The sequence below is a fragment of the Mesoplodon mirus genome, assembly GCF_964341445.2.
Source record: "Mesoplodon mirus genome assembly, chromosome: 12".
Classification (NCBI taxonomy): Eukaryota; Metazoa; Chordata; class Mammalia; order Artiodactyla; family Ziphiidae; genus Mesoplodon; species Mesoplodon mirus.
The window spans coordinates 1,787,130-1,811,156 of NC_138988.1; the positions used below are offsets into that span (position 1 = coordinate 1,787,130).

Genomic DNA, 24,027 nt, shown 5'->3' on the forward strand with positions numbered 1-24,027 from the left:
ACTTTTCACCCTCGTAACACAGGTATTATGTGGTCTGTAGCCTGAGTCAGGAAATGTGTGCAAAGGACCCAAGTGACTTGCAGAACCAAGACTCAACCCCAGGCAGGTCTGAGGCTCCCCCTTCCAACTGGCCCAGCTGCTGCCCACAATTTGGCAAAACAAACAAAGCCCCGTGTCTCCTCCCTCCTCAACAGAGGCTGGGCCAGCATCCATCCCAGAGTCAGGGCAGGAGGACCCCCAGACGTGGGCTTGTGCAGGAAGACTTCAGGCCGGGGAGGGGAAGGCACTTGCCCAAGGAGAGGCAGCGGGCGGCACCCCGAGGGAAGACTTAGAGGCAGGAGGTTCTGCCGCCACCAGGGCCTGGCTGGGTGGAGCACAGCAGACGCCCGCAGGACGCAGCAGGACTTGGGGGGTTCGCTGAGCCCTAGCGCCAACCCTGCCGCCGCCTTCTCCATGCCTGCTTCCTCCTCCCAGCGAGCCTCCCCAAGCCTGCAGGCTCACCCCACTGATCACATCACCCTATTTTATTTCCTCAGTAGCACTGCCCGCAGTGATTTATTTTCTAGTTTCTGGTCCTCCTGAAAGTCACACAGGACTTTGCGTACTCGCTGTACCCCAGTGTCTGGAACTGTGCCCGAGACAGAGTACAGACATGTGTGAAACGCATCAATCGCAGCCTCGACGTGCTGCCTCTTCAGCCCCGCAGAGAGAGAGCTCCCGGGCTAGGGCAGCAAGCAGGCGCTGCACCTCAGAGAGCAGGGGCCTCCCAGCCACCTGGGGAATCGGGAAGGTCACCTGGGAGGCAAAGCTGGACGGGGTCTCCCCCGCTTTCCTCCACGGAGCTGGGGGGAGGCACGGCCAACTGCTCAGAGATCTCCCTTGAAACCCCCGTTCAGCCCTCAATCCCGTCCAGTCCTGCCGTTCGGGACTCCTTCTCTTGACCGGCGCCTTCTCTCCTGGATCTGCGACCCTTCCCTCCCCATGACCTCCTTCCTTCCCTCCAGCATTGAAAGGGGCTCCTGTCTTTCTCATCTTAAAACATATCTTTCTGGATTCCACCTCCTGAAGGAAAGGCAAAAAGGGGGCTGGAGTCTGGGCTCCTCCCTCCCCACCATCCCCACCTGCAACTCCTCCAGGCCCTTTGACCACTCCTCTTAACTGGGTCCCATTCGGCCTGCTCTTCCCCACGGCCAATACCGTGGCCTTCTGTTCACTTCTGTTTCCCTGCAGTTGGTTCTGGGCCTGTCACAGGGACCATGGAACCAGCGACGGCAGGGACGCTGGGAATGTAAACAGCTGGGTCGGGGGCACCACGAGGGCTCGGCCATGGGAGGGAGAGGCCGCCCTTCCTCTGGCTCAGGTCAGGCCCAGGCCGCAGGCTCCATCTTCCCTCCGTGTCACCTCCAGGCAGGTGACGGGTGGGTCCCCAGGTCCGGGTCCCGGTCCCTGGCCACTGGGCTCCAGTCTGGCCCCGCCGTCGGGGCAGCAGCCGGCGTAGTGAGGCCGCGGGCCGGGCGCGGGGGCCTTTCCTGTCTGGGCCGCGGCCCCAACCGCTGGCAGCGCTTCCGGCGGGGCTGCGGCCGGGCTGCACTATCAGCTTGGCGCCAGATGCCCGGCCAGGATACTTGTGGTGAAACTGTGAGGGCGCACTTGGCCCTCTGGGGTTTCTCCGTGTCAGCCTCCAAGACAAATGGAGGGGGAGACTGACACCCGGCCCTCTTCTTCAGCCACCTTTTCCTCCCTCTGACCACCCGCGGCCGTGGGCAGCTCGAGGGCCGTCCGTGGAGGAGGCAGGCTAGACGATGGGGCTGGACAGCGGGGCTGGAAAATGGGCTGGACAGCGGGGTCAGATGATGAGCTGGACGGTGGGGTCGGGTGATGGGCTGGACGGCAGGCTGGCCTCGGTGCCCAGACCGCACATGGCCCAGGAGCGCCCACTCCCCACTGTGGGCCCAGGGAGGAGGCTGGTCCTCGACCAGTGAACGTGTCCGTGTCTGGGGCACCTCACCGTGCACCACGGGCCAGGCCAGGCCAGGCCAGTCCCCACCCTCGCCCTGGGCTTAGGAGAGGGAACCAGGCCCCGCTGGCCACTGGGGAATCCAGGACCAGGTAGGAACAGGGGGCCCCGCACCCCAGAGCTGGGGATGTGCAGAGCTGGGGCAGCGGGCGCGCAGGCCTAGCCCGGGCCCCGCTGGGGTGATGGACGAGGCCCGGGCTCCTGCCGGCCCAGCGCAAGTCTGGTCCAGGCCGGGCGGCGACTCCCGGCCCCCGCCCCTAGGTGGCACCACCGCTAGAGCCGTCGGCTTCACCGTGGGTGCGGCCTTGCGCATGCGCGGCCCCCCTAGCCGCGTCTCCCCGGCGGGCCCTCTGCGCCTGCGCACCCGGCGCAGCCCGTGTAGTGTCGGCGGGTTTCCGGGAGTCGCGAGGGCGCCGCGCAGCTTGCTCCCCGGCCTGCGCGCGGCCCGCCGGCCCAGCAGAGGGCGCCCGCCGGCACGACCCTCGGTTTCTGCCCCCGGTTCTTCCCTTCCCTGCTCCGAAGTGTGGGATTTATCCAAACTAAGCGGGCGGGGAGGCTGGAGGAGAAGCTTGCTCAACAGCCGGCCGAGGCGGCCCGCGCCTGAGGGGAGCCCGCCCTGCAGCCCGGGACCCCGGCCGAGTGCAGCCCCGCCTGCGGCCTCGAGAGCGGTACCCGAGGACCCGGCGCGGCCAGAAGCTCTTCGGAGGAGCCAGCATTAAGGCCGAGGGAGCGGCCGCGAGGTACCGTCACCTGTTCCCTCCCGAGGGCTAACCGAACACCGCCCGTCGGTCTCCCAGGCTCCCCGAGACCACAGTGCCGGTGGGACCGGGAGTCGTGCAGCCCCGCTCTGGAGCGAGCGTCTTCCGTACCCTCCCCGCCGCCTGCCTCAAGCCCTCACACCGTCCTCCATCATTTCCTCTTCAGCCTCCCCCTCCCGCCGGACACTCGGCGACGGCAGTTAACACACCTGAACCCGCCCGTCCTCAACCTGTCAGTTGCAGCGGGAAGCCTCCCCGCGGTCCCGCGCCCGTCCCCAGCGCCCAGCCACGCAGCTCTGCAGTCACCCCCTCAACGACTCGCTCCGAAACCCCACAGCCTCCTCTTGGTCGACCCGAGACACACACTGCCCGAGTCCACGCAGTCCTGCGCTCCCTTGCCGCACCCGCCGCAGCGTCGTGCCCCAGGCGGCCCCGGCACCCTGGGGCCCTAATACTCAGTCCTGGGTCTCCACCACCCCTACCCTTCCCCGGCAGCGGACCCGCAGCCTCCAGCTCGCCGTTTCCGCAGCCGTCTCCACGCCGAATATCCAGCTCCCACGGACGGTCCCACCGGGCGGCTCAGGCACACCCCCCCTCACCAGGTCTGAAACAGAATTCATCACCGTCTTCCTCGAAACTGGCCTCGTGCAGACTTCCCCACATTAGGTGAATGGCACAGCCATCCTGCCACCCTCCCCACCAAGATGTAAGGCACCCACTGGGTGTCACACGCTGATCTGAACATCTAGCTGATACCACAGCGGTGAGCGTATCAGACGAGACCTCTGCCTTAGCAGGGCTGGTCCAGTGATCACACGCGGCCCGACCGCGCTGGACGATGTGGAGGACGGGTACAGGGTAGCAAACAGGATGGGTCCCAGAGGTCGTGGAAGGCTTCCCGGGGGCAGTACCTAAGCTGTTCCCGGAAGGACCAGCAGGACTTCACTAGGTGAGGATAAGGCGCCCACCGTAGGCGGAGAGGAGAGTGGACTGGAGGGGGCTGATCACTCCGCAGCCGATTCCCCCACAGAAGTCTCTCCACTCCATCCGTGTCCCTACATCACCGCCCTGGCCCACGCCTTCATCTTCTGCCTGGGTCACAACAGGCTCGCAGGCCTTCGCCCACATCTGCTTGTAGCCTTCAGTTCATTCTCAGCCAAAATCAAAGCTAAGCATGTCTCTCACACACGGGTCAATCTTCCCTTGACTTCAGGGTCAAGCCAAAAGCCTGGGCAGACTTATAAAGCCCTGTCTTGTCTGGGCTCTTCCAGCTCTGCAGCCCTGTGTCATACACTTTATACCCCACTCTCTGGATTCCCTTCAGGTCCTCAAGCCCCAGGGCCTTGGCACACGCTACGCCACTTTCTCGGGGAAGCTTTCCCCAACTCCCATCCCCATCCAGTGCTCCCCTGTGTTTACCCTCAGAGGACCCTGTCCCTCTTCCTTACAGGGTTCTATCAGTTTGTGACTATGAGTCTGTGATGATCACGTGACTGTTCTCCACAAGAGCCATCTCTGCTCTGCTCATTGTTTCCTTAGTGCCCAGAAGAGCCCAGGACACAAGCACTCTGACACCCCCCCGTTGTGGGATCTTACCTAGGCCACTTTACCTTTGTGGCATCAGTGTTCTAATATGTAAAATGTAACCAACACTTGCCATGCAGACTTGCTCTCAGGAGCGAATCCATTATTTAATGGATAAAAAGCACTTGATAAAAGTACTATCCTCAAAGTTAAGAAATAAGTTACGAGAGACTTTCAACAGAACAGAAGAGATGTTCACCGTTCCAGCTTTATTTTCATTTGGTCACACGTGCTTTAAAAAACATACACACGCCTGTAAAATACCCAAACATCAGGAGTCAGAAGGGCATAAAACAGGGGGCTTACAGGTGGAAAGAATATCCTAGGCTTCAGAACAAACACAACCAACTCACAAATTTCTTTGTTCAAAACACAACAATATTCTGTTTTTAATGACATTTAAGTTTTTTTGGTTTTGTTTTTTTTTAAAGGAACATTTTAGGGACGAAAACTAAGCTTCTTGTATTGCCTGAAGCAGAGCCTGGCTTCTTTCTTCCTTGAAGGCCTTTTGCAAACTACAGAACCAGCATTTGCTGGCCTTGATGTTCTCCACTCCCACCCTGCCCTCTGGAAGTGCAGGGCTACAGGGCATCCAGGATGTGGTCGATCTTGGTGACCAGCTCCTGTCGCTTTCCCGAGATGAGCTTCTCGTTCTCGATGTACGTGTCTTTCTTGAGCTTGCCAGCCACCAGCCGCTCGGCCTCCACTGCCGACTTCAGTACCAGCTCCTTGACCTGCGCGTCCAGCTTCTGCATTTCGCTCACCTGGCCGAGGCAAGAGCAGGGCAGGGCTCGAGTGTCCTCCGCGGCCCCGCCCCACAGACCCACCACCTCCCGGGGCAGAGGGGCTGCTGTGGAGGGAGAGGCCAGCTTCACCCCCTGTAAGGCCTGTTCCTGCAAGCTCTGGGCCCTGTGAGCCAGGCCCTTCACCACCCCCGGCCCCAGATGTAGAGAGACTGTAAGGATCGAGTGTGGAAACACCGACACCGCCCGGCACAGTGCCGGACACATGCAGGCACTCAGTGAACGTTTGTTCTCTTCCCTCCCACAGCCAAACTTGGCCAGGGACTTGGTCGGGCAGAGGGCCAACGGCAGCGGGCGGGCGACTCCTGTTATCACCACCTGGGTGTCAGGCTGAGGCCTTTTATAGCCACATTGATTCAACACTCAACAAATACTTGTAAGCCATGAAGCCAGGCACGACTCTACGCTCTGGAAAACAGCAGTAACGACAGATGTGGCATCTCACCCTCGGGAAGCTGACGCACAATAAATACTTAAGCACACGAATACATGGTTTCACAAAGGGGCGGGTGTGCGGAAGAAAACAGCACAGGGTGCGGAGAGGGAGCAGGAGTGGGTGGGGGCGCGTGGAGAGGGTGGTCGGGAGCTCAGAAGGGCACCCCGGGGGCTTTTAGCCTCATTTACAAGCGCCAAGAACTCATGCAGCACGTCCTAGGCAGGGTTCCTGGCGCTTCACATGCACTAACTCATTTCACATGACCGCTGTGAGCTCAGTAAGGATTAACAGTTCCCCCATTTTAGAGATGAGGAAACTGAGGCACACAAGTTAGGTAACCTGCTCAGGTTCAGAAAGTCTGAATCAGAGCCTGGATTCAAACCCACAATTCTAAGTCTGCGTGCTTCTCCCTGCAGCCCGAGCAACCTGGAGCCTCGTCCAGTCTGGCCTCCAGGAGAGGAAGCAGCTGCTCTCAACACCAGTGCTGTGGAGGCCAGCAGCGCTTCCTCCAAATCCAGCTCACAACCAAAAGCCGAGATCTCGTTCCACCCCAAGGGTCGGCACCACGCGACGCGGCCATAACTGGGCACGCCCACCCCACAGGCCAGCGGCGAGCAAGCCATGTTGGGCAAGGCAGGAACGAGCCGGGTGACTCGGCGGCGGCAGGCACTTACTCTGTCGCACAGGTCGGAGCCCTCCGTCTTCAGCCTGGACTGCAGCAGCACCACCTCGCTGGCCAAGGCCTTGTGCTCCGTTTCCAGGCTCTTCCTGCCACTGTTGAGGGTGGACACGTCCCGGGACTGTTTGTACCTATTGACTGTCTCGTCAAAGTGACGGTAGAGACCTAGTCTCTTGTTGACCAGGGTCAAGACCTGCTCTGTGATGCAGGCCACCTTCATCCTGGCTTCTGCAGCCGGATCCTGGGGGAGAGACACCGCGTGTGACGACATCAGCCCTGAGCCCCCTTCGACCTTCTCCTCCCAAGGAGCACCCACCACCAGCACACGAACGAGAAAAGCCGCCATCTTGGAAAGTCAGAGACTCACACTCTTGCCGACACTGACCCTGGAACGGTTCAGCAACGGGCAGGACGGGACAGGAGGATGAAGCAGACGTTCACATCCAAGTCCAGCGGGACAGACAGACTGGTATAAAAGGGATACTAAAGCCAGGGTGCACCGTGAGAGGGGTATGAGGTGCTGAGGGAGGAGAAATTCCATCTCGGGCCGCGGAAGACTTCCAGGGCCTAAAGGATGAAGCCCAATCTCCTTAGCCAGCCATGGCCCTTCAGACACGACCCCATGTGCTCCCCAGAATCCCTCACCAGTGGGCTACTGCAGAAGCCCTAACCGGGCATGCTCAAAGGCTGACTCTGGCCTGCAGAAGGTCGATTTGGCCCACAATTAGTTTTTTTTCCTCAATAAAATTTCAAAGCTTTAAAACAGAGATGTATACACAGGAAATCGGTTGAATAAACCATGATTCATCCATACAAGAGAGTCCTCTGCAGCTATAAAAAAATAAGTAACAAGGAAGAAAGCTCTCTACGAACTGACATGAGTGATTTTCAGGATACGTTAGTTAAGTGAAAAAAACAGTGAAAAATAGATATGCTGTTGCTATCTTTTGTGTACAAAAGAAGAGAATAAGAATTAAATATCGGCCTATTTTTGCAAAATAAACAAATCAGAAAGGCTACCTAGGGAACTGATGAAATTGTTCCCTACAAGGCAGGGTGGGACAGGATGGAGGAAACCACACCATTTTCAAGTTCTCAATTTAGAACTTTGTTAATGTTTTACAGTATCACAACCAACATTAAATATTACCAACGATGGAGGAAGAAACCAGAATAAAATTCAAGCATAAATGAACCTAACTACCTTTCAAATGAGTAACATGGGAAAGAAGAACAGAGCAACTACCTTGGGATCACAGTACTCTGACACGATAGTCTCAATCTAAAGACAAAAAGAGGGCTTCCCGGGCTTCCCTGGTGGCGCAGTGGTTGAGAGTCCGCCTGCCGATGCAGGGAACACGGGTTCGTGCCCCGGTCCGGGAGGATCCCACATGCCGCAGAGCGGCTGGGCCCACGAACCATGGCCGCTGAGCCTGCGCGTCTGGAGCCTGCGCATCCGGAGCCTGTGCTCCGCAACGGGAGAGGCCACAACAGTGAGAGGCCCGCGTACCGCAAAAAAAAAAAAAAAAAAAAAAAAAAAAAAAGAGGGCTTCCCTAGTGGCACAGTGGTTGAGAATCCGCCTACCAATGCAGGGGACATGGGTTTGATCCCCGATATTGGAAGTTCCCACATGCCACGGAGCAACTAAGCCCACGCACCACAACTACTGAGCCCACACTCTAGAGCCTGCGAGCCACAACTACTGAAGCCTAGGAGCCTAGAGCCCGTGCTCCACAACAAGAGAAGCCACCACAATGAGAAGCCCACGCACCGCAATGAAGAGTAGCCCCCGCTCGCCGCAACCAGAGAAAGCCTGGACACAGCAACGAAGACCCAACGCAGCCAAAAATAAATAAATAAATTAAAAAAACTAACGACAAGAACAACTGCCAAGAAGCCTGGCGGCTCTACGGGTAGGTTTGGCGTTTGCAGTGGTACGAGTGCAGCAACTGGGGAACTGTTGTGCTTTGTTTACAGACTTCAGCGAACAAACAAACACACTGATGTTGGGATCCAGGCAAAGAACTCTTCGGTGTTAGACTGGAAGGACTCATATTTCAAATACCACATGTATTTATCTCCCGGCTCTGTCTGCTGAAAGGGCTGAGGAGCAGAGATGCTCCAAAAGCAGTGATCACAACCAGCTCCCAGATCACGGTCTCCAGGTACCATTCTGCACTGAAAGGAATCGGAGCTCCTTGGAGAAAGTGCAAGATATGCTGGAAAGGTATTGCTGCACACCACAATAAGGAAGTGCTCAAAAATATGATGTAGACAGACAATCAAGCCTGGGACACTTGAGCATCAAAAGGAACAGCACAGTGGGCAGTAATCCCATAAAAAAACACATGAATCCAAACGAATAATGACTCAACCAACCAACAAGAAAAGCTTTTCCTTATAGTAGAAAACAACCTGGTAAGGTAAAAGGCACCATAGTTTTTCAGCCACCACAACTATCAGATTCAGGTAAGAATTGGTAATAAATACTGTAACTAACGGGTGAATATATATGATATTTATATCGCCTCAAACAGATTATATATTAATTGCGAAGAGAAAAATAGTAACTTTACAGTGAATAATCCAAGAAAGGCACCAACTCAACCAAGGAGAGTCCGTATCACCAACCGCGGACCAGATGACATCGGGTGCCTCCCAACGCGGTGCACTGCAGACACAGCACCACTTTGTCATGCTCTTTTTGCCAAAAATGCATAATCTGAAGTTTCAAGGAGAAACGTAAGAAAGCTACATTACCTACAAAGGCTGAGGAGTGTCCCAGATTAAAGCAGACTAAGGAAATAATGACAACTAAATGCAACGCTTCATCCTCAACTGAAGTCTGAAGTATGAAAAATAACGGCTACAGAAGTTACCCTTGGGGTGATTGATCAGCAAAATTTGAGCCTGGACTGGGTGCTGGTTGTTATCAGAGCAACGTCGCATTCCCAACTTCGATCACTGTGCTCTGGCTGTGTGAAACGGGGCCCTTGCGGTCAGGCTGTGCACACGCGTTAAGTATTCAAGGGAGGTGGGCAACTTAAACGGCTCAGGAAGGGTACGTACGACAGCGAGGCCAAATGTTAACCACTCCGTCCAGGTGAAGAGTGCACAAGAGTTCGTTTTACTATTCTTGCAAAATGTCTAAATGCAGAATTATTTTAAAACTCGGGATTTTTTAAATTAATAAAACCAAAGTAATTTTTATAGCTTAGAAAATGGGGATATGTCACAGTAAAACCTAGACTCAGCCCTTCTGCGTGACAAGGCCAGCAGCTACCCCGGGGCAGCCTCACTGGTCTACGGAACCAGCCAGACCAACGTCCTTGCTCATTAGTACCAACTGCCACCCACAGGCCCCAGCGAAAGCCTGCCATGCTGTCCCACAAGCTGCTCCCTCCAGCCAAAGGCCCCGCCCCACCTCTTCTGCCAGTCACTTCCCCGGGAGCCTTTCTGGGCACACGCTCTGCCCACCGCCTCTCCCCACGGAACTAGCTGCCAGCAGCAACCTGTCTCCTTCAACAGCGCATGTCTGTGACCATAGCAACAAAAGGAGGGGTCTCTAGGGTAACGGTCAGCTGAGGCTACAGGCAGGGTAGAGGCATATGTCACGCAGCCGGGCGCTGGGAAAGCGAGTCAAGCGCACTCTGCAGGCAGCTGAGTTGGGTACCTTTGTGATGGAGAAGTCCAGCCTGACGTAGACGATGACGGTGAAGAACAGGACGTAGAAGGCAGCCACCACCAGCAGGGGCTCCTGCAGCATGAGCACCTTGTTGAAGGTGTAGTGCACCTGGGGGGAGCCAGGAACACACGCTGACACACAGGTCCCCCCGGACTCGGAAACCTGGGGGAGAAGGGGCCTCGCCAGGCCTACAACTGTCCGGGCTGCCCCCCACGTCTGCCCCACCCCCGCCCCCAGAGGCGGCTGTGCCCAAACCACTCCAGGCAAGGAGGAGAGGGTGGCAAGCCCCTGACCCTGCAGCCACGCTCCAGGGAGGAGGCCTGGGAGGCAGGGCTGTGGAGCGCGTACCACCATGTCCTGAATGTGCTGTTCCACCAGGTTTTGCTTGTGGGCCACGATCACGGGGCGGCCAAACGTGTCCAGGTAGGTGTAGTGCAGCTCATCAGGGGCTCGGCTGATCTCGTAGGGACTGTCCACTTGGATGTTCCTAGATGCCGACGGGAGGAAACTGAGCCTCAGACAAACGGCACTGACCCGCCAGGTTCACAGTGAGGATCCAAGCCCCAAGGGGTCTTCCAGGGTCACGAGTTCTACTCCACTCTGCTCCCCTCCCACCAGAGGGAACACCCAACCCCCCGAGACCGCGGACCCACTGTCAGAAAGCCCTGAGTATGAGAATGTTCTGTCGCCCATGCCAAGGGCAGGTGGCCCTGTGAGCGTCCACTGGCTTCTGCCAACTGGACTCCTAGAGACGCCGTGGCTCTGTCCTTCCCCAAGCCTGGTTCTTGAACTTAGGCCAACATTTCATGAGATCCCTTACCCTTCCACATTCCTTCCTTTCTGCTTAAACTGGCCAAAGCCAGCTCCCTCTGTTTATAACCATGGAACCTGAGGTACCATCTGAGACCACCCTCCCCCCCCACCTTCTGAACCTGGTGTGACACGCCCAGGACAAGACAAAGCTGCCTCCACTATCCCTCCCCTTCCTAGGAGCACAGCCCAAGGCCACCCAGCTGCCTCAACTCTGCGGTTCTTTCCTTTTGCCAGTCACCTCATCGGGCTCAGGCCATCACTCTGGCCTGCTGTGAATCCTGCCCCTGTCATAGAAAGGGCTGTGTTGGGATAGCTCATAAGCGAATCTTGTACCCTCACTGAGTCAAATGTCTCAGTTTAAACTCCAACGCAAGCCCCTCTGCGCCCTAGAACCCTACGTCCCCCTGAGGTGCCAAGAGGGGCACCACCAGGAAGGGAGACAGGAAGGGAGGTCAGACTCACTTGGCCCCCTCTGGCAGGATGATCTTCACAGTCAGAGAGTCTATCACTTGTTCATCAAACACGTGGTCCACAAGCCTCATCTTCAATGCATACTGGTCTCCTGGAGGGTCAAGCAGACACAGCTGTGACTGGTTTTGTGCGAGTTTTTTTTTGTAAGTAAAGTACTAGAATCTAGGCCCTGAATGTCACAAAAGGAGACACCAGCCACCACCGACTGTGTGCCTTCAATGAAAACACATCAGCTGAGTCTTGCTGAAAGGATCGACCTGAGTCTGATCAGGCTCCAGAGACAGCTGTCAGTGGGCTAGAAATATGGAAGACAGAGGAATGTGCTGCCCTGCACTTTGACTCGCAATCAGCAAAATCCAGACCATGGGCTACACTACAAATAAGGTCAAGTTCTTCAACAGATAAACCATGAGGAAAAGAGATGGAGGAGGAAACTATGGATTACTAGAGGCTGACAAGACAAATCAACTTTCTTGAAAAATGCAGAACTAGAGTATCTAGAGACATACAAGTGGGTGACAGAACGATGAAGACATTCAAGAGAGTGGCTCCCAAAAGGCAGGACGGTGACCACTGTTGTGGGGAAAAGAGGAGGTACGTGAGGGCCTTCCGAGCGGCTGGCAAATTTCAGTTTCTTGAGTGATCACCTGAGTGATGGCTACAAGGTGTTCCTCTTATAATTTACTGAGCTTTACATTAGTTTTGTGTGATTTACTCTACTTTATTTTGCATTAAAAAGGTTTTAAAAAGAAAGACTTGGAAATATGACAAAATGTTTATAATCAGTAGTTCTGGGTGCTTGTGTAAAAGTGTTTATTATTCTCTGAATTTTTTATTTTTTAAATATTTCAAATGTAAAGAATTTAAGCAGTTCCTTCTTATGCTAGAACTGGGGGTAAGAAGCTTTTTACTGTCCTATGTGAATTGATTACCATATGCAGGTATCACTTTTACAACAGTAATTTATACCCACCCATGAAAAGTTGTTGCTGATATCCCAGCCTTCCTAAGAATGACAAGAGAATACCCTCTCCCCATCTAAAAGGACTGGCAATTATCTCACACTCACACACACACACACACACACACACACACACACATGACACAACACAAAACAAACCCACAGGAAATTAAAGAAAAAGACAGTCTTTCCCTTTTCAACTCTCTAACAATTGAAAACTGACCCAAATTATACAGGTACTCATAGCTTGGGAGGTTGTAGCCGACGATGTAATGGGTCTTCCACCCGCCAAAAAGAGGAAAGCGAGGCCGGATTTCCATCTCTACAGAGTCATCCAAAATAAGAAGGTGGCTGGTGGAAACATTGCCAATCTCATCCCGATAATAAACATCCTGTGCAGCAGCAGGAAGGATGGTCTGCAAGAGAGTGAGTATACCTTCTGAAGACTCCAGAAACTGACGCAGAGGAAGTATCCTAAGTCCAGAAAAGACTTCCTGCACCAAGCTCTTCATCACATAACTACTTAATAGTCTCCAAACTGTGAACAACCTGAGGAGAGTCTAACTTCCCCCCAAAGGCTTCAAAATATCTAGATGCCTCATCTGCTTCTCAATCAAGGTTGGTAAGTAGCCAAATTCTTCTAAACAGTAAATAACAGACTCATAAATACCTTTGCAAATGCTAAAGACTTAATACAAAGGTAAAAATAATCTGTTATTTTGCAGGAAAGCAAACTAAAGATGGAGGAAATCACACGAAATCGCTAGGTGGTTTATGGTTTACTTATGAAAGGGGTTTCCACCTAATATTTTTAACTAATTTTTTAAAATCTTTACTTATTTTTAATTATTTATTTCCAAATCTGTAAGCATATTTTGATAATCGAGAGGAAAATGTAATGCCTTTGTTCGCACAGTGAGCGCTTCTGTAATACTTAAGTACGTGAAAATGCTTCTAGGATTTCATTTATAAGACAGAAAAAGATACAAAACTGTATATGCAATATGATCAAAGGTTTTTTAAAAACAGTATCATAAAAGAAAAAGGAAATATATAAAAGAGTGTCAGCAAAACTAGTGCCTGGGTTTGTTTTTCCTTTTTCCATTATTCAAATTTTCTTTAAAAAACATGACTTACTTATATAAATGGGGTCTTTTATTTTTGGGGGCCTTGATGCTAGTTCCCCAACCAGGGATTGAACCTGGGCCACAGCAGTGAAAATGCCAAGTCCTAACCACTGGAATTCCTGGGGGTGATTTTTTTTTTAACATTCTGTTGGTTCTAACACTGTCACTCAACTACCTGAACACCAGTCAATCCCAACGACTGTCCATAATTAGCTACTTTCAAAAAGCAAAAGAAAGGACAGATGTGATAGTCATAGTTTCCCCGATGTCCAAGTCCAACAGTCCATACCTTAAAAGAACGGATGGAGGAGACTCCACTATCTGGCTGTCTCTGGTAATCATAGCGTGAAAAAGGCCCCTTCAGCACAGCCCCCGTGTGCTTCAGGTCCACGTTTTCCTCCACAGCAATGTTACCCCAGTGGGAGACCTCAATGACTCGGGTCATGCTGGTGATGGTCAGGAAAGGGCTGTTGTTCTCAGAATGTACTTTAAAAGTGTCCTGGAGAGGAAGGAAACAAGCAGCTCAAAGTCTGGTGACAGAGGAATCAACACTAGCTTAAAGCAAATTGATTGGAATCAACCTCTGCATCAGTACCAGGATGGTTAAACTGTGACACATCTAATGTATGCAACAGAATGGTTAGACTGTGACACATCTAATGTGTGCAACAGAATGGTTAGACTGTGACACATCTAATGTGTGCAACAGAATGGTTAGACTGTGCTGTCTCTACTGCAGTGACATGGAAATATTCACGATATATTATTAATGGGAACGATAGAATACACAAATCTGTTTTAGGTTCCAACGTAAACATCATTTGTTTTACAAACAAAATTGTCTATACTTCTTAGTTTAGAGCGACTATGTGAGAAAAAGAAAACAGTACCTGAACTGAGACACATGAGAATCTCAACACAGATAGGAAACAGAATTACAGATTATTTCTACTTTCTCCTTGTAGTTCTTGTTTGCCAAATTTCTGCAAATGAGCTTTTTAAATTGATCTTTTTAAACCAATTTTTACAGTTTTAAAATAAAATAAAATCTTAAGCTGTAAATAAAGAAAAACTGTAACTAGGAAATAAATATAAGATCTAGTGAAGACATAACCTCTCACCAGTGAGCTAACAAATAACTCATAACTGAGGGAGACACGTAGCATTACTGGATTGTTCTAACCTGAAGAAAATTCATCTGGAAAAGTTCACAGAAGAGACTTTTTAAGATAACATTTATGGAGTTGACATGTATGTATGTATCAGGCACTCTTTATGAGCTCTGAATAAGCACAGAATTTCATTTAATCCTCAAAACATCACAATGAAGTAATTACTACTTATCCCCAATTTTACAAATAAAAAACCCAGAGGCCCAGCGGTTACTATTAAGAAATCTTTCTGGTCACAGATACAAAGAACAGATTGGTGGTTGCCAGAGGCATGGGTGGGAGAAATGGGTGAACTGTTTTGTTTCTTTTTAATTTAAATAAACTGAATAACAAATTTTTTTAAAAGTAAAATTACAAAAAGACCAGAAAAACATCAAATTAAAAAGCTTTTGTACAGCTAAGGAAACTACCAACAAAATGAAAAGGTTGACTACTGAATGGAAGAAGATATTTGCAAATGATACAGCCAATAGGGGATTAACATCCAAACTGTACAAAGAACTCCTACAACCTGACATCAAAAAACAAAGGACCCGGGGCTTCCCTGGTGGTGCAGTGGTTGAGAGTCTGCCTGCCAATGCAGGAGACACGGGTTCGTACCCCGATCCGGGAAGATCCCACATGCTGCGGAGCGGCTGGGCCCGTGAGCCATGGCCGCTGAGTCTAAGCGTCCGGAGCCTGTGCTCCGCAACGGGAGAGGCCACAGCAGTGAGAGGCCCACGTACCGCAAAAAAAAAAAAAACAAAACAAAACCAAAGGACCCAATTTACAAATGGGCAGAGGATCTGAATAGACATTTTTCCAAGGAAGATATTCAGAGAGCCAACAGGCAAATGAAACGATGCTCAACATCGCTAATCATCAGGCAAATGCAAATCAAACCCACAATGAGTTACTATCACTTCACACCTGTCAGAATGGCTGTCATCAAAAGAGAATAAATGACGAGTGTTAGTGAGGATGTAGAGAAAAAGGAAACCTCACGCACTGTTGCGGGGCATGTAAACTGGGGCAGCCACAACAGAAAACAGTATGGAGGTTCCTTAAAAAATTAAAAATACAACTACCATATGACCCAGCAATTGTACTCCTGGTAGTTATCCAAACAAAATGAAAAACGCTCATTAGAAAAGTTGTATGCACCTCAAAGTTCATAGCAGCATCATTTACAACAGCCAAGATACAGAAGCAACCTAAGTGCCCATCAACAGATGAATGGATAAAGATGTGAGATACACACACACACACACACACACACACACACACACACACACACACAGTGGAACACTAGTCAGTCATAAAGAATGGAACCTTGCCATTTGTGACAACATGGATGGATCTAGAGGGTACTATGCTAAATGAAATAAATCAGAAAAAGACAAATACTGTATGATTTCACTTATATGTGGAATCTAGAAAACAAATGAACAAAATAGAAACAGAGTTATAGAGAACAAACAGGTGGTTGCCAGAGGTGGGGGGGAGGTCAGGGAAGGAGAGAAATAGGTGAGGCACATTAAGAGGTACAACCTTCCAGTTGCAAAATAAATGAGACAAGCATGAAATGTACAGTGTGGGGAAGTCAATAACTATGCAATACCTCTGTATGGTGACATATCGTAACCACACTTATTGTGCGGCTCGTTTTGAAATGTACAGAAATACTGAATCAATATATCATACAACAGGAACTAACACAGTGTTGTAGGTTAATGACACTTTGAAAACCAAAAACCAAGCACACAAACTCATAGAGAAAGATAATCAGATTTGTGGCCCCCAGAGGCAGAGGCGGGACGGAGGGAGAATTGGAGGAAGTGGTCAAAAGGTCCAAACTTCCAGCTGTAACATAAATAAGTACTAGGGATGTGACGTACAACGTGATAAATATAATTAGCACTGCTGTACATTACATATGAAAGCTAAGAGAGTAAATCCTAAGAGTTCTTATCACAAGGAAAAAATTTTTTTCTATTTCCTTAACTTTTTTTTTTTTTAATTTCACAGCCCCTCGTCGCATATAATTTATATATGAAGCACCAAAACTGGAGCCAAGGTCTGAACAGGTACCTATTTCTTTAATTTTGTGTCTGTATGAGATGATGAATGTGCACTAAGCTCCCTGTGACAATCATTTCATGATATGAGTCAAATCATGATGCTGTACTCCTTGAACTTACTCAGTGCTGTATGTCAATTTAATCTCATTAAAAGTGGAAGAAAAAAAAAGGACAAAAGGACCGGAAAAACACGTTTCTTTCCCAAAAGTCCAAGAAGTAGACAAGATAAGGTTATTTTACTTTGTTACTTTATTATAATTGTAGTTGGCATTTAATGCCAATACCGGCACAGGTATGGGGAAACTGGCAGTTTCATAGCGCTGGTGCCATAATAAATTGGCTAAATTTTCTGAAAAAGCATTTGGCAATACAGCAAGAAATGTTTAAATGTTCATATGCTTTGATTTGAAAACCTGTACTTCAAAAACTCTATCCTGAGAGTACAGAGCAAAGAAAAGATAGAGAAAGGACAGCTGAAGCATTGTAGCAATAGCCTGACAACCACTGAATCTCAGCGACAGGTGGCTGTCGTTTACCATACTCTATACTTCTCTGTGTTTGAAACGTCCCATAATAACAACATCTTTTTTAAGCCTTCATCACTCCCTCTGCCTTTAAGGCCCACGCCCTAGGCTCAGCAATACCACCAACAGCTAACCCCAGCCACCAGGGCCAGCAGAGCTCACATTTTCCCATCCCCGCGCCTTTGTCCCCGCTTTGTCGCCTCTGCCCAGAATGCCTTGTTTCCTGCTCCCCCAAGTCCCACCTCCTTTAAAAAGTCCTCCTCAAGCCCCAGCCTGTATCTGAACTCCCAGAATGAGGACAGTGAGCCCCACGGAGTCACTTCTCGGCAGGTTAAAACTCTGGGGATGATCTGACATAGTGCTTTGGATTCCCACCCAAGCCCCTCCATGCGTAGTCACCCCCACAGGAGATATGCTCTGCAGCGGACAGGGGTGGCCTGGACTCCACAAGGGCCCACCTGACTGTAGGCAGGGACATCGCGGAAAGGTCCGTAATCCAGGAGGTCCTCGGAGCGCGTGGGGTTCCCCAGCTTGGTGAAGCTCTCCACGTTTCGGGAGGCGAGTTTCACACGCATGGTCTGTGTCTTGGTCGGGTAGGGAGAGTAGAAATAATGGTTCCCCTCAAACACCACAAACTGTTTCTCCGACTGGGTGATCTGGGTTGGATATGGCTGAAGCACATGGGTATAAACGGCTTCCACAATGACTGAAATCTTGGCCCCGGGATCAAGAGCGACTGGGAGCTTGACGGTGAAGAATCTCCCGCTAGAGCAAGAATGAGGAGAAACAAGAGAGATCAAGAAACTGAAAAGAGAGCAGCAGCTTAAAGTCACAGCAAAATTTTGTACCAAGATAAAAGCAGTTACTTCTAAGAGATTACCTTCAACCTATTAATTTAAGCCTTTTTAAAAAAATTTATTTATTTTATATTTGGCTGGGTTGGGTCTTTGTTGCTGCATGCGGGCTTTCTCTAGTTGCAGCGAGCGGGGGCTACTCTTCGTTGCAGTGCGCGGCCTTCTCATTGTGGTGGCTTCTCTTGTTGCGGAGCATGGGCTTTAGACGCGCGGGCTTCAGTAGTTGTGGCGCACGGGCTCAGTAGTTGTGGCGCACGGGCTCAGTAGTTGTGGCGCACGGGCTTAGTTGTTCCACAGCATGCAGTATCTTCCCGGACCAGGGCTTGAACCCGTGTCCCCTGCATTAGCAGGCGGATTCTTAACCACTGCGCCACCAGGGAAGCCCCTTCCTGCTTTTTAACGTGTGTTTGAAAACTATCCTTAGTAAAGTGTTTTAAAATAAATAACAAGTGCCAGGCCCCCTGCTAGGTACTGAGGTTAAAGCAGAGAAGAAGGCAAGTTCAAACCCAGGCTTCATGTTCAAAGAGCTCAGTCTACCTCCCGCGAAAAAGCATCACTTTTGGGCTTCCCTGGTGGCACAGTGGTTAATCTGCCTGCCAACACAAGAGACACGGGTTCGAGCCCTGGTCCGGGAAGATCCCACATGCCGCGGAGCAACTAAGCCTTTGCGCCACGACTACTGAGCCTGCGCTCTAGAGCCCGCGTGCCACAACTACTGAAGCCCGCACACCGTAGAGCCTGTGCTCTGCAACAAGGGAAGCCACTGCAATGAGAAGCCCGTGCACCACAACGAAGAGCAGCCCCCGCTCACCGCAACTAGAGAAAGCCCGCACAGCAACAAAGACCCAACGCAGCCAAAAATTAAAAAAAATAATAATAATAATAATAAAATAAAATAAAAGGCATCACTTTCAGTGCCCTGAAGGCTGGCGAGGAGGTGTGGTAAGGCTGTCTACCCCTTGGAAACAGGACGGTAGCCAAGCAGCGATGGGAGGGTGTCAGCTGAGGCAAACTGCCTGCAGGTCTCACCCACCAGTTTCCCATCTATTGGCTGGGGATCCCTACCCCCATAGATTAGAGACCTGATCTGGCATGGAAGTAGCTACTTTCCTGTTGTGAAACACAGTGCCACTCTCAGGGCAGTCCAATTTCAGCACTAGGACTCAGAAAAGACATCATAAGTGGGTCCAGAATGCAGGAAACCTGTCGCCTGCTACCACACACTCTGTTAGCTGAGACAGCCTCTAACGCGCTGGGCCCATTCTAAGCAGCTCTCCTAGTTATGACTCCAGCCCTGATGTGATAACCTACAACCAGACAAGGCAAGACAGACATAGATATTCTGACTGTTACCTTACCTTTTACCCTTAATTTTGGTTTCTCGTACTTCCAGATTGTTCTCTTCCTCATCCTCTCCCTTCACCTGTAAAAGGACAAAGGAAGTTATTCTTTTTTGTCTTTTAGTCTCTAAATTTTAAGTCAACAATTAACTAACTGCCGCAGAAGTCCACATTAAAACATTCAAACCACCAGAACTTTGCAAAGATTGAATTCTGGTTTCAGTAACAATTTTTCAAGTGAAATACAAGAACACTGTCAAAAGACCTACTTTTGCACTGGATAAGCTGTATGATATGCTCTAGAAAATCATATTTTCCTGAATGATCAAATACACGCATACAAATTAAAATTACGCTTCCAAATACAGTTTACACTTCCAAATAGAAAGGCCAGAAAGGTTTCTTTCTGCATGTTTTCTTCTTCATTTACATTCCAATATGGCTATGCATAGAAAAACTCCCAGTATTATTTTTATTTTTTCATTTTTTATTTTGGCTGTGTTGGCTCTTCGTTGCTACGCAAGGGCTTTCTCTAGTTGTGGTGAGCAGGGGCTACTCTTCGTTGTGGTGCGTGGGCTTCTCATTGCAGTGGCTTCTCTTGCTGCGACATGCAGGCCCTAGAGTGTGCGGTGCGGGCTTCAGTAGTTGCGGTGCATGGGCTCAGTAGTTGTGGCTCAAGGGCTGTAGAGCACAGGCTCAGTAGTTGTGGCACACGAGCTTAGTTGCTCCATGACATGTGGGATATTCCTGGACCAGGGCTCGAACCCGTGTCCCCTGCACTGGCAGGTGGATTCTTAACCACTGCACCACCAAGGAAGTCCCCATTTATTGTTGTAGAAGAAAAGTCTCATGCATAACCAAAACTGATTTTACTTGCGCAAAAGAAGGTAACAGTGGCAAAAGCAATGGCCACTGTGTGGGACACTCTTTTATTATCCTTCATGGCAACCAGCTGTGCAACCAGGAAAAGGATGCCAACTCCGGCAGCCTGCAGGGTCTTTCTGAGAAAGAGTAGGCATCTTGAATGAGACTGTGGAACAGATTCTAAGGAAAAAACTTACACACAGCACTGATCTCTTTGCCAACCCAACCTCCACCAAAAGAAAAAAAAATTAAGACCACCTTTTAAGACTGGAGCAGTGCTTCCCAATAGGGTATACAAAGCTATGATGAGAAAGCTATTTGTAATATTTCAAAAAGCCTAAAAGTTATCATACAATCCTCCTCAACAAAGTTGTACAGCCTAATAAAAACAACAAATTTCACTACTTTTACTAGAATCCTATCACAGTGGGAACATTCTAGTATACTTGTGCTTATGAGGAACTCTCATCGCTCAGTTATATGTTGATTTGCCTTAAGAAACATTTATTATCACTTCTAAATATTTACTAGATTCAATGTGTAATCTAATAAAAGGTTAGAGAAACAAAATATTTCAAATATAGGATCCACATGAAAGCAAAAATAGTACGATGAGTCTCTGGTAGTAAAAAGACAAGGAACCACTGGCTCCTAGTCGATAATCATCACGGCCTCCTCTACCAGTTCCCAAAGTTCTACATGTAGTGTTGAAGATAATTCACTGAAACAATTTCACCAAAGCCTCCCAGTCAGTTGTTGGAAAATACACATCTTCCTGGTTAAGTTTATCATCCAGTTACGTTTCCCATTGGGACAGGGGTACAAGGGAGCACACACACCCGTTTCACTCATCTCGCTCTTGGACTAAAAATCAAAAAATGGTCCTGAATAAATCTGGTGATGGGACTACAGGTTTTATACCCCAACAGAACCCTACCTCACACCATCTAGGCCAGAAGAGGCAATGTCGTACAGTGAAGAACACACACACACAAAGCGTGAAACAAACTAACCGGACTCTTTATTCTAAGACATCATGTAGGAGGTTAAACAACTTAACCTCCCAGACTACAGTCCTCACCAGCAGAAACAGTACACCTCGAAGGGCTCTTACGAGAGTTAAATGAGAATGTACTTAAAATACCTACCACAATACCCGACACAGGTAAATGCTCAATAAGACACCAGTACCAGTACCATAACCCAGCTTGTAAGCGCTCTCCGGCATGATGGCCAGATAGCTTCTGCTGTCGTCTTGTTATACTGTGGCAACCTCACTAGATGATAATTAGCTTTTATAAAAGAATGGGATTTAACATTCAGAACATTCAAATGAAGTTTTAATTCATCCTTCCACAAACCTTTAAGTAAAACTGCGTGTTTCATCATGGACAAAGCATGAGAAGGAAACAGGAGTCATTTCAGAAGCATGATCCCCATAAAGGCAACTTTATAGCTCCAAATTCAGCAGTCAGGTATGCTAAGAAGAAATACGACACTGGAATGACTATTCTCCAAACCAGTAACTGGGTAATCACTTACTGGATGGTGTTTAAGGAAAACAGTAATAGAAGGCAAACCTCTGTATACGTATATTCCCTCTATTCCCAAAGCCAACACTGTTTCCTTGAGAGGCGTAAAAATGATCACGGAAATGCATGGCAGAACAGAAGCAAAGTTGGGAGGCATTTATTGCGTTACGGTAAGAATGAGAACCGGCCGGGGAGAGGGAGAGAACTGGACTTTCCCCTTCTGTACTGTATTACTTGCACGAGCTTTTAAACTAACTTTAAGGAAAAGGAAATTTTTTGAAGCCGCCGTTCGTAACCGTAAGAAGTGCGTTATATTAACAGCGGTTTCAAACGATTCCAAACTTGGAGGCAGGGGAGCTGCTCCATTTGCGATCGCACTGGACGGAGCCCACCTCCCTGGCGAATCCGCTCTCCGGCCGCACCACCGCGCGGCGCCCCGCAGGCCACGGGCCCAGCCGCCCACGCCGCCGGCCGGGGCTGACGTGTCCGGGGCGGGGACGGGCGCCGGTCCTCCCGGCCGGCCCGTGTCCCCGGGCCCCGCTCACCTGCACGCCGAGGTACGCCAGCTGGGCCTCCAGCTCGGGCTCCAGAGCCAGCACGAAGGAGGCGACGCGGGGCGAGGAGCTACCGCCCGCGTGCGCCAGGACCACCTCGGCCGTCACCTTGGCCAAGTGGCTGCTCAGGTCCACGGTGCGCTTCACGTCCTCGTTGATCAGCGGCGGCGCATCCGCGGAGGCGCGGCCCGGCGCCGGGGCCCAGGCCCCGATCAGCAGCAGCAGCGGCAGCAGGCGAGCTGCGGGCGCCTCCATGGCCGTGAATGAGCTGGGCCGCAGGTGGCCCACCCGTTCGCGCACCCCGTGTCCGCCACGGCGCAGCCGCCCATTGGGCCCGCCGGCGCCCCAAGATGGCGGCGCCCAGGAGCGAGGACCCCGTCTCCATGGCAACGGGCGGCCCGCCGGGCGCCTGCTTGCGCGCCCTGGCCGCCCCACCGCTCTCCCACAGAGGTAACACTGGCAAAGATAAAGGAGGAGCACAGGCTGCGTCTGTCCACAAGAAGTGATGATGAGTGAACGGTATGTTACTTTTTAGCTTAGAAAGTACTGCCCCCAAATTCTCCGTTAAACATGAAGCCATTTTCATTCTCTTTATTAATTCATCCTTTCACTACTTCAAGAAACATTTATTGAGCTTTAAGTTGCATACCCATCCGAAAGAGAGGCAGTAAGACATCCTGTTAATAGAGAACATACTTTTGATGTGGAAGAATGAGAGGGAAGATGTCTTGTAGACGGTGAGCAGTCTGGGCCACAGAACTCCACAATCCTTTTGAGGAACTTGCATTAGTTCCGTGTGGGGGAATGAGACCCAATCTAGGCCAGACTCGCTCTCCCAGAAGCTGGAATCTGAAGGCAGCAACTACACCTGAAAACTGCAGAACTGATTCATGTGCGCTGGGAGGCCTGCAGAGCTGGCCAGGGTCCCGCTCTGATCCCCAGCTTCTCTGTGTCTGCTTCTTCAACGCCTCCCACTCTGGGAGCACAGGCTCTTCTCAAAAATAGAGGAGGGGTGGGCTTCCCTGGTGGCGCAGTAGTTGAGAGTTCGCCTGCCGATGCAGGGGACACGGGTTCGTGCCCCGGTCCGGGAGGATCCCACATGCCACGGAGCTGCTGGGCCCGTGAGCCATGGCCGCTGAGCCTGCGCGTCCGGAGCCTGTGCTCCGCAACGGGAGGGGCCGCAACAGTGAGGGGCCCACATACTGCAAAAAAAAAAAAAAAAAAAAATAGAGGAGGGGTCTTCCCTGGTGGCGCAGTGGTTGAGTGTCCGCCTGCCGATGCAGGGGACACGGGTTCGTGCCCCGGCCCAGGAAGATCCCACATGCCGCGGAGCTGCTGGTCCCGTGAGCCATGGCCGCTGAGCCTGCGTGTCCGGAGCCTGTGCTCCGCAACGGGAGAGGCCACAACAGTGAGAGGCCCGCGTACTGCAAAATAAAAATAAAAAAAAAAGGAGGAAGGAACTCATTCCACGAGGCATCATTACCCTGATTTCAAAACCAAAGACATCACAAGTGAAATCAAACTACAGACCAATGTGGGGTTTTTTGTTTTCTTCGATAAATTGATTTTATTTATTTTTGGCTGCGTTGGGTCTTCATTGCTGCACGCGGGCTTTCATCTAGTTGTGGCGAGTGGGAGCTACTGTTTGTTGTGGTGCGCGGGCTTCTCATTGCAGTGGCTTCTTTTGTTGCTGAGCATGGGCTGTAGGCACGCGGGCTTCAGTAGTTGTGGCTCGCGGGCTCTAGAGCGCAGGCTCAGTAGTTCTGGCGCACGGGCTTAGTTGTTTTGCGGC

The 24,027-nt window shown here is 50.6% G+C and overlaps 1 protein-coding gene across 2 annotated transcripts; it reads right to left on the minus strand.

Moving 5' to 3' along the window:
• Positions 1 to 4,549: 4,549 nt before the first annotated feature.
• Positions 4,550 to 22,571, minus strand: RPN1 (ribophorin I). 2 transcript variants are annotated; one of them, XM_082639165.1, is made up of 10 exons: positions 22,227 to 22,571; positions 19,304 to 19,368; positions 17,550 to 17,856; positions 13,625 to 13,834; positions 12,432 to 12,624; positions 11,239 to 11,338; positions 10,312 to 10,450; positions 9,952 to 10,071; positions 6,273 to 6,518; positions 4,550 to 5,123 (listed from the first exon to the last, which is right to left on the minus strand). In XM_082639165.1, exons 1-10 carry the CDS (start codon positions 22,488 to 22,490, stop codon positions 4,941 to 4,943), a joined length of 1,827 nt encoding a protein of 608 aa, XP_082495291.1. In that variant the 5' UTR covers positions 22,491 to 22,571; the 3' UTR covers positions 4,550 to 4,940. The 2 variants fall into 2 exon arrangements, with proteins under 2 accessions (XP_082495291.1, XP_082495290.1); XM_082639164.1 differs by having other exon boundaries at positions 22,344 to 22,564.
• Positions 22,572 to 24,027: the final 1,456 nt, after the last annotated feature.